We start from the raw sequence: 10893 nt of genomic DNA on the forward strand, positions 1-10893 counted from the left end.
CGTTTCTTAAACTTTTGGCAGAGATCTTACGGGTCATACAACCTTAAATGGATGCGTATATATCAAATCCGCCTGAAGCGTACTAAATTCTATTTGACTATTTTCAATCGGTTTTAATACTGTATTTTCGGTGCAGAAATCCCGATCGATTCGGATTACTTTCTTTTTAATCGGTTTTAATCGAACATTTTCGGCAGGGTACTTTAACCGTTAATATCTCGCTTCGCGGGGCAGAGCGACACTTTTTTCTGCCAGATTCGGTCGTTTTGTGCAAAAACGCGTCGATTAAGCCTAAGTTCAACGAAATCGGTGAGGAGGCCCAAATTCTTCAGATTTACCTAAAACATTATGGAGATGGACGTAGAGGTTAGGGAGGATTCAATACGTCGTAATGTAAGTATAAAAAAAGTTTAATTTTTTTAGTGTTAAAATAAACAATAAAAAATATAAATTACTTTTTTCAAGTAACCTCTATGAAGTTAGCCGGACAACTTCAACGTATCGAACTTTCATTAATTGGAATCGATTGGTGGTCGTTTGGTGGTCTTTGGTAGTCTAGTCCGATTGTTTGGTGGTTAGTCGTTTTCCTGTAAAATAAAAATGAAATTTTCAGTGTGAAGTTAGCCGGACAATTTTTATTTTTCAACCAATTTAACTTTTTTACAGCTTATTCGACGCGGAATCGTTTGGTGGTCACGAATATCACCAGTAAAACGTTTGGTGGTCAACCGTTTTCCCAGAAAATAGAAAAAACCGTATGCGCATAATGCCGGACATATCACCTCTGTGCCACTAGTCGGAACAATTGTATATTTATCACCCAAATTGACCTTGATAGAGCTCAATCGACGGAATCGTTTGGTGGTCACGAATATCGTCATTAAAACGTTTGGTGGCGGTCAATGGTTTTCCTAAGAAATAGAAAAAACCGTACTCTCACGCCATTGGTCGTATGACTCCGTGACGTTAGCTCGGTAATTTGATGGATAAACATTATTTATCAATCAAATTGACTTTCATACGGCTCAATTGACGCGGAATCGTTTGGTGGTCACCACCAAACGTTTTACTGATTATATTCGTGACCACCAAACGATTCCGCGTCGATTGAGCCGTATAGAAGTTAATTCCCTGGTAACCATTCCTTTGCAATTCTGCTGTAAACTGCACGAAAAGTCGTGCACTAACTTTCGGGCAGATCATGCGTTTTCTATTTCCAACTTTGACTATTTTTCTGTTGGCATAAACTTGCTCTCGTCGTAGTGCAACAGAATTGTGGAAGATATGTGTATGCATTTACATATAGCAGAATAGTGCAAGAAATGCGGCAAATGCTTGCGCAAATCGCAGTGCAACATAATCGCGCCAGATTTGTAGCAGCGCCTACTGCTACCCATACAGCACAAAATATTTTTAAAATATTTTTTAGAAAGATTAAAATAATTTACAAAAATATTTTTTATATTTATAGCACCGCAGTGGTGTTGGGTAAGCCTTGCGATGTATTGCTGGCGAAAATTGTCGCGAATGTCATTATTTTGCTTCGCGCTTCGCCGGAGGCCTGCTTATATTAGATCCCAACTGAAATTTACTTGCGAGTTAGTTTTACCATTACGCGCCGCCTAGCGGCATCGTTGCAAACTATAGCACATACAGCAGAATTCAACAAGAATTACGGCAGATGCTTGCGTAAGAAGTAGAGCAGCAGAAATACAAATGATTTTGGCAGAAATAAACAAAACAAGGCAAATGAGAGCTCGTTCGCGACGATGGACGGGCGACAGTAATAAAATATTACAAATTGAATAAAATATATATAATAAAGTAAACGTTTTGGTCCTTGGTTTGGACCCTCCTCAGTACATATAGCTGGTCGAGTGAAATGCAGTGCGGTCACAAGTAGTCAAAAATGCAGTTATTCCGCTCTCCGATTATGAGAGTGTGGATCTCGTATCCTCAACGTGACTGTTACCTTAATTCCATAAAAAAAATAAATTAAACAAATATATATAGTCATACCTTAAAAAGTGATCACAAAAGTTACCTGACAGTCAAATTTATAAGATATACGACACCATCTCTCCGCGTAATACAATAAGTATTACGCGGCATTTTTTACTACTTGTGACCACTGCATTTCACTCGACCAGCTATATGTACTGAGGAGGGTCCAAATCAAGAACCGAAACGTTTACTTTATTATATATATTTTATTCAATTTGTAATATTTTATTACTGTCGCCCGTCCATCGTCGCGAACGAGATCTCATTTGCTTTGTTTTGTTTATTTATCGTTATTGAGAGCGTTATCGTTATTTTGGTAAAATATACCGTACATCTGATTTATCAATCAAACATTTTTCGAAATTCGTAACGCCAAAATGGACCGTACGTATAGCCTACATCTCACAGCACGAAGCTATAACAGTTTCACAATCTCCACTTAACTTACAGTAATTATTTCTATAAATATTTATAACATAAATTAAAAACAACTTTAATAATATTGATGATAATTATTTACACTTTATTTTAAATTATTTATTATAATCTTTTAGATACTTTTATTTTCCGGACATTATAATATTTACAAAATATTCAACGTATAAATTTTCAAAATATTTAATCTTTTTTATAAATATTTTATAAATATTTTGTGCTGTCTGGGAGTTTAGCGCGCTCGGCTGTTTTTTTTCTAACCGGCAGATGCTTACACGCTTTTTTCGCATTTCTGTCACTCGGATCTATACGGCAAAAACAACAATTTAAGCGACATTATACACTTGTGAAATTTTGCTGCAAATATGTTTCAAGAGTCTAACACACTCGACTGCTCTTTTTCTCACGGGCAGATGATTGCACGTTTTTTTCACGTTTCTGCCGGTCGAATCTGTACGGCAAAAACAACAATTTAAGCGACATACACTTGTGAAATTTTGCTGCAAATATGTTTCAAGCGTCTAGCACACTCGACTGCTCTTTTTCTCACGGGCAGATGTTTGCACGTTCTTTTCACGTTTCTGCCGGTTGGATCTGTACTCAAAAGATACTTCCATATTGTTTTCACATTTCTGCTACATGTTTACTTTTAACAAATAGTATAAAATTTCACAGTAGCTTCTTACAGCAGACTACTGCAATAGTGCAGTAAGTACTCGTTCAGTTACAGATATTATGCACTTTTGTCGCAATTTTGGACTGTTTTCTTGCGCACTTCTTCGGGACGCATCTGAGCTAGCAAACTGGTTACCAGGGTTTGATTGATAAATAATGTTCATTCATCAAATTACCGAGCTAACGTCACGGAGTCATACGACCAATGGCGTGAGAGTACGGTTTTTTCTATTTCTTAGGAAAACCATTGACCGCACCAAACGTTTTAATGACGATATTCGTGACCACCAAAAATTATGAATAATGCGTTAGAAGCTGAAGAAAAAGCAAGTCTCTTAAATGATTAGTTCTTTAATATGTAATCTGTTTATGCTTTTTATATTTATATTTGTAATAATTATTAAGTACAATACAATAGAAATAGTGTGTATAAAAAAACCTGCACATTGTTTCCTTTAAGTTTTTAAGAGTGCAAGTAGAAACTTGCACATTACTTTGTCATAATTTTTAAGTATGCAAATTATTTTTAAGTGTGCAAGTAGAAACCTGCACATTGCTTCCTTATTTATTTTTAAGTGTGCAAGTAGAAATCTGCACACTGCTTTCTCAAAGTTTTTAAGTGTGCAAGTAGAAACTTGCACATTGCTTTCTCATAGTTTTTAAGTGTGCAAGTGGAAACTTGCACATTGCTTTCTTATAGTTTTTAAGTGTGCAAGTAGAAACTTGCTCATTGCTTCTTCATAGTTTTTAAGTGTGCAAGTAGAAACTTGCACATTGGTTACTCATAGTTTTTAAGTGTGCAAGTAGAAACCTGCACATTGCTTTCTTATAGTTTTTAAGTGTGCAAGTAGAAACCTTTGCTCACAAAGCTTCCTCTATGAGGAAGCTTTTATTTCATCTGCTGTCAACGGCAAGTGGGGCGGCCGCCACTGGGGGGAATCTGCTTTTTCCGCAGCGCTGCCACAAAGCCCTGACGAGAGGGCTGCGTTCGTAAACCTTACCCTGCGGGGTAAGGTAAACTTCACGGGGAATAATCACGTGACCGTGTAGAGACATATTTACGTCAGAGAACACCTCAAAGTTTATGAACGATCCTGGAGTAAAATTTTATCGCATAATATAAAGTTATAGGTAATTATCGTCATATTATCTGAATCATTATCTTAGACAGTTATTTATAAAATACAAATTGTGGGCCTTACTTATGGATTTAAAACGTACGTAGTTTCAACTAAAGCAAAAATATGTAGAATATGTTACAAAAAATATAATATTTTAATGTTTTTTAGCGAACTGTTATACACGGCACGAAAAAAGACATGAGTAACGACAGAGAGAAGATTGCTAAAAAAGCAATCATTGTCATGGCAATATCAATGGGAAGGAACTTTTTGTCCAATTACGAATTATTTGATTCTGATTTATCATCTGACAGTGAAACTGAAATTTTGTTGACACTTTGCTCAAAGAAAAAGAAAAAGAAGGCCAGACGCATCCAAGACTACGTTGAACAAACCATTCATTATTTTACTAACAAACAATTTCAGTCAAACTTTAGAATAACGCGTGAAACTTTTGAATGTTTACTCACTATTATCGGTCCGAAAGTAGAAAATACTAGTGAAACTGGGAGACCAATGGTCCCAGCTGAGAAACAATTATTAGCAATAATATGGCTATTAGCGACGCCAGATTCTTATAGGTATGCTAAAATATATATTGTTTTTTATTTATACATAATATATGAATTTTCGCTCTTTCTGCACATCAAAAGCGAGTAATTCTTTGATTATAAGAGTGTATACTGTAAATTATTTATTTATTTATTTACTTATTTATATAATTAATTAATTAATTTATTTATTTATTTATTTATTTAAGCTATTACTATTATTTATTAAGTTGAAATTAATTTAAAATTGATGTTTTTTTATATGACAATAGATCGATCGGAGAAAGATTTGATTTAAGCAAATCTACATTGTTTTCCTGCTTTGTTCGCCTCTCGCTTTGTTTTCCTCTCGCCGTACACGCGCGCCTTTTATTTAATTATCTTACGAATTCCGACACGTGTGTGCTCCTGTAATCCTGACCTCGCGGATTACACGGCGATCCCAGCTGCAGCTCTCGCGGGGAATTTTTTTTTCTCTCTCTGTCTCTCTCTTTCTCTCTTTCCACGTGTTGCCGTGCCGAAACGTACATAAATCGTAAAATGCAATATGCCATAACGCTGCAAGCAATATGCGATGCCAATTTAAAATTCACAGATTGTTATACGGGATACCCTAGTTCAGTACACGACGCTAGGATTTTTAGAAATTCTGATATTTATCATTCGATACGTCAAAATCCAGAAAAGTATTTATGCAACACGTGCATGGAAAGTGCCCCATTACGCACGCTACGCGTGCGTGATAGACCACTTTCCAGGCACTTGCAACATAAAATAGGGAGTGTAAGCCGTGTGTAAAGATGAAAATTCCCGGGTGCGGTTACCGCACTCGCCTTCGGCTCGTGCGTAAACTCCGCACCCGGGAATTTTCATCTTACCTCACTTGTTACACAAATAACTATTTCCACATGATGAATTTATTTTAGCAGATAAAGCATATCCTACTTTGAAGTGGTGTATTACTCCATATATGAATCGAGGAAATTTAAGAAAACAGCAGGAGAAATTTAATACACTACATTCGCGGACAAGGCAAACAATTGAAAGAGCATTTGCTCTCTTATTTGGCCGATTTAGATGCCTAAAATATTTGGATATGAACAGAATCGATTTAATACCCGGAACAATACTTGCGTGCTGCGTTTTGCATAATATATGCCTAAATTTTGGTGATGATTTAATACGCGAATACGTACAAGAAGGTATGGACGCAATAGTGGAAAATCAACAGGAACAGATTATATACGAGAGTGAAAATAAAAAACGAGTTGGAAATGAACGTCGGGATGCACTGTGTGAGGAATTAAACCGTAATGATAATCGATTATAATATCCTTGTTTTATTAATTTGATTTTTGTTGAATATTGCGAATTCTTTGGGTACGACAAATAATATTTAGAAATATATAATGCACTATTAATACATATAAGAAAGTAGGATTATACGATTAAAAATAATATATACCGGGCTAACATAATATAGTTTTAATTTCGATCACCCGGGCGATTTTTAGGATTAACGCAGTCTACCGCATCTTTGGCACAGATAAAAAAAAATAAAAACTGACGGCTTTTCTTCCCCATCCAAGAAAAACGACAAATTATTAAATCAAATATTGTTTAAATCACTAACACTCAATATGTTTTTCTTGGATGCGTACTCTAAAAATCTTCTTATAATCTATATTGACTGATATAATTAATGTATGATTATATAAATTATATTTTATAAAATAAACAAACCGGACGAAACAAAATTAAACAATATCTCACAGCTTTACAGCTTTTTGAGCAATTTGTCCATCATGCTTTCATAAGAATCGATACTTGATTGAAGAATTTTCTTTTTTTCTTCATGCCTAGCCTTCTTCTCGTTTCTTCTCTTTCTTCAAGCATCACTTTCAGGTCGCTCAGAGTCATTGCATTCGCTCTTTTTCGCCCTTTTTTTTTATTATCTTCCGCATCACTAAGATTTATCTGTGTGACTGTAAAATAGCAATGTAACTCATAATAAATAAAAACAGATTCTTAACTATAAACACATTTATAAATAAATAATATTTGTCATACCTTCGGATTTATTGTCATCTCGTGATGAGCTTGCTATAGCAACAGGAGTAACATTGGGCTTATTTCCAAACAGTTCGTCAAGTTCCTCGAAGTTTTCACATTTTACTGGTGCTGCACCAGTACTTTTGGGACCCATATTGTCTATTTTTTTAAAGTACTTCTTCTTCATATATTTCATTTTTTCTTTGCATTGTGCTGCGACAAAATTATAGCCTTCGTGTTTCATATCGCAGGCAATTTTAGCCCAGATATCGTCCTTTTTTATGCAATTGGAATTAAAATCATCTTTGTATTTCTTGTACAAGTATAGGAGCATTGCTCTACTTTTATCCGTCCACAAGCTTTTCATTCCTTTATCCGGAGTTCTTCCATTACTTTCTTCTAAGACTCTCGGTTTCGTATTCTCATCAGTTTTCTCTAATTGTAAGTTAGAAGTGAATGTCGTACAGCGAGACGAATTGGCTGCATCACTGAGATTTATATGTGTGACTGTAAAATAGCAATGTAACTTATAATACATATAAAAACAGATTCTTAACTAAACACATTTATAAACTAGTAATATTTGTCATACCTTCGGACTTATTGTCATCTCGTGATGAACTTGTTATCGCGACATCAATATCTTTTTCGGGTAACATAATTTCATATCCATACGGTTGCAGACAAGTTTCAATGATGTTCTCAGTCAAAGAGACAAAATCAATTTTACCTGCTGTAAAAATATCGTTTAAAAGGGTTATATTACTTGTTGTATTAATTGTAAACATTTTAACAATTAACTTCGAATTTCCATAAAGCAAGGAAGTAGATATTAAGCATAAAAAAGCGTGTTTGAAAACAGAATTCGTCTAGCCCATGTCTATTGAGATACGACAAAGGGCAATGTAGATACACCAAACCTCTAATATATATTTTGTTAACTCACTTATTTTGTCGCGTAATAATACTTTTGACATCTCTGGATCAAAAATTGGAACTCCACCGGCGCCTTCTACAACTTCGTACAAAGTTTGGGATTGTGATCCACATTTTATCGCAGACATGTTTTCGAACTTCTTATATTCTTTCTCGTGACCTCGTGTAATACACGTGTAATACGCAAAAGTGCGTTTCTGCGCATGACAGGTAAACTCTACCTCAGTCGCGAGCAGGGTACGTTGAGGAATGCCCTGGGTAATTCCTCAAGGCTTTCTGAACGCTAGTAGGTAAAGGTAGCTTTTCCCCCGATGACTTTCTGAACGGGTTTAGAGGCATTTTTACTCTGTGGGTAACGTTTACGAACGCAGCCTAGGAGGGTCGCGGTGGTGTGCGCAGAAGGGTCTGTGCGTGATCTTGCCTGGAGCCGCCGTCGGTGCAGATCTTGGTAGTAGTAGTTATTTGTTTTGGCTTCCTCATAGAGGAAGCTTTGTGAGCAAAGGTTTCTACTTGCACACTTAAAAACTATAAGGAAGCAATGTGCAGGTTTCTACTTGCACACTTAAAAACTATGAGTAAGCAATGTACAAGTTTCTACTTGCACACTTAAAAACTATGAAGAAGCAATAAGCAAGTTTCTACTTGCACACTTAAAAACTATAAGAAAGCAATGTGCAAGTTTCCACTTGCACACTTAAAATTATAAGAAAGTAATGTGCAAGTTTCTACTTGCACACTTAAAAACTTTGAGAAAGCAATGTGCAGGTTTCTACTTGCACACTTAAAAATAAATAAGGAAGCAATGTGCAGTTTTCTACTTGCACACTTAAAAATAATTTGCATACTTAAAAATTATGACAAAGTAATGTGCAAGTTTCTACTTGCTCTCTTAAAAACTTAAAGGAAGCAATGTGCAGGTTTCTACTTGCACACTTAAGAACTATGAGGAAGCAATGTGCAAGTTTCTACTTGCACATTTAAGAATTATGAGGAAGCAATGTGCAAGTTTTTACTTGTACACCTAAGAACTATGAGGAAGCAATGTGCAAGTTTCTACTTGCACACTTTTTTATTATCTTAAAACATTATTTTTTAAAGTCTCATTTATTGAGACTTGAGATGTTCTAACTGTTCCTCTTAGAAAGAGATAGTGAGAATAGTGAGTAAATTAAGATTCAAACTTAACCGACATTTGTAAAATTACGACAATAGATTTTCTCGTCACCTTTGAGATACTATTGTTGACGCGTTTTTTTAAAAGTGGTTTCCCCTGTAGGCCTAATCCACTAAAAAATAATATTAGGATGTAATCAAATTTTTTTATGATTATAACTATAATATTGAATTTATTTGTTAAAGAAGAAAATAAAAATATATATATATTATTATACATCAAGAGACACGGTAGTGTCTCGCGCCAAGTACACGCGGAGCGAGACCGACCGTGACTCTTTTACGCGACGCGACGGGTTGCGAGTACCCGAGATGTTGAGATCTCGATAACGAGTGAACGAATCAAGTTCTAAGTAGGCTTGATCGATAGCTTGGGGTCCAATTAGGGGGGGGGGGGGTTTTCTCATAATATTCCGCTACGTGCCCTACGAGCGGAGATATTGCGACGCAAAGTCCAAATGTGAAAATTTATTTTTAAGATACTTCTACTACTTCTAACGCCGACGTCTTATGTGATGACGTCATAATCAGAAACGTCCTTTTCACTTTCCGACGCTGGCGGCGCAGGTATCGCCAGTTTCGATATCGCGCGTGTTTGAGATCGCAACAATTAGCATCGCGACGAAGTCGCGTTCGGCTGCATGTCAGCACATGCACGTTTGCAGTAAATTAATATTCGCGTAAAATGTCGCATAAGAATGGTCACGGGAATATTCGGTATAGCATGGATCTTTCGGGATTAGCTTTCTAGAAACTTTAACATTTTTATCAATAATAAAGTCAAACAACAACGCTAGAACAAAGGAACGATCCATGCTATACACAAAGCACTCGAAAACAGGTGACGACCCCGTCGGGTCGCCACGTGAAACCGGTGACGTCAGCTCCATGACGCGGGACTCCGACGGCCAATCACCCTCCCGAAATTCTGAGAAATCTGCAGGGAGGGAGTATAGAACACCGCTAGTATTTCGATACAACCGCTTTGCTTTACCGCTCATCACCGCTTTTCGCACTCGCTTGCTTAATTGCTATATCGCCGCTTTCGCCGTGCTAGACTCTGTGCGCGCTCACGGCATTTTGCCTGAAAAAGAAACTCGTGTAAATAAGTGTACATATTGAACATTAAACTTTGTAGTTCTGTACTTGCTGTTCCTCTCCGTTTCTTTTGTGGTCGTCCTCTACCGCGCGCTATCTCGCGCTACCGCGCGCTCTCGAACATTTTTGGTCCTTCGAGCCGGATCATACCGGCAACCGCAACCTCGGGAGTGCTTCCGCAAAGAACGACCGCAGTCATGAACATGGATCAGAGCGCCTTGCTGAGCAGTCAGCACGACATCCACGGCCGCATCTCCCGTTCCATGGACAACCTCAGGAAGCTGGGTGTAGATAAACTCACCCTCGACGCTGTGAGCACCCGCATCCGCATTCTCGACGACCTGTGGGCAAAATTCGAGTCAAACCATGATCTCATTCGGGCATGTTACGGGCAACTCTACAACGAGAGTGAGTACGCAAAGACAGATTTTGTCGACACTGTTGAGAACACTTACGTGCATCAGCATAGTTTGCTTACCGGTCTCGCGAATAAATTGAAACCCGCGACGCCCAGAGTGCCAGCCGGGCCGGAGCAGAACAACGAACACTCTCCAAAGACCTCGTTGCTCCGCATTACGCTGCGCGATTTCTCAGGCGCGTATGAAGACTTGCCGTCGTTTCGTGACCTCTTCCAGTCGGTCATCGGCAAAAACTCAGCCATTTCAAATGTTGAGCGCTTCCACTACCTTCGGTCGTGCGTGAAAGGCACAGCTGAAAAATTAATTCGATCGTTAAACGTAACCGGAGACAATTACGAACGCGCATGGACGATCTTAGACAAGCATTACGAAAATAAAAGGGAGTTGATACGCTCCAACTTTGCAACGTTCACCGCCGTCGCTAAGATG

General features: G+C 37.5%; 2 protein-coding genes across 2 annotated transcripts; both read right to left on the minus strand.

Annotated features, from left to right (window-relative positions):
• Nucleotides 1-6536: 6536 nt before the first annotated feature.
• Nucleotides 6537-8119, minus strand: LOC112459875. Its single transcript, XM_025024244.1, has 3 exons — nucleotides 7431-8119; nucleotides 6857-7345; nucleotides 6537-6771 (listed from the first exon to the last, which is right to left on the minus strand). Exons 1-3 carry the CDS (start codon nucleotides 7624-7626, stop codon nucleotides 6590-6592), a joined length of 867 nt encoding a protein of 288 aa, XP_024880012.1. The 5' UTR covers nucleotides 7627-8119; the 3' UTR covers nucleotides 6537-6589.
• Nucleotides 8120-10026: 1907 nt separating this feature from the next.
• LOC112459874 lies at nucleotides 10027-10851 on the minus strand. The gene is made up of 2 exons (XM_025024243.1): nucleotides 10524-10851; nucleotides 10027-10386 (listed from the first exon to the last, which is right to left on the minus strand). Exons 1-2 carry the CDS (start codon nucleotides 10704-10706, stop codon nucleotides 10129-10131), a joined length of 441 nt encoding a protein of 146 aa, XP_024880011.1. The 5' UTR covers nucleotides 10707-10851; the 3' UTR covers nucleotides 10027-10128.
• Between the last annotated feature and the right edge of the window lie 42 nt (nucleotides 10852-10893).

Source organism: Temnothorax curvispinosus, unplaced genomic scaffold, assembly GCF_003070985.1.
Source record: "Temnothorax curvispinosus isolate PA1 unplaced genomic scaffold, ASM307098v1 QBEX01010180.1, whole genome shotgun sequence".
Classification (NCBI taxonomy): domain Eukaryota; kingdom Metazoa; phylum Arthropoda; class Insecta; order Hymenoptera; family Formicidae; genus Temnothorax; species Temnothorax curvispinosus.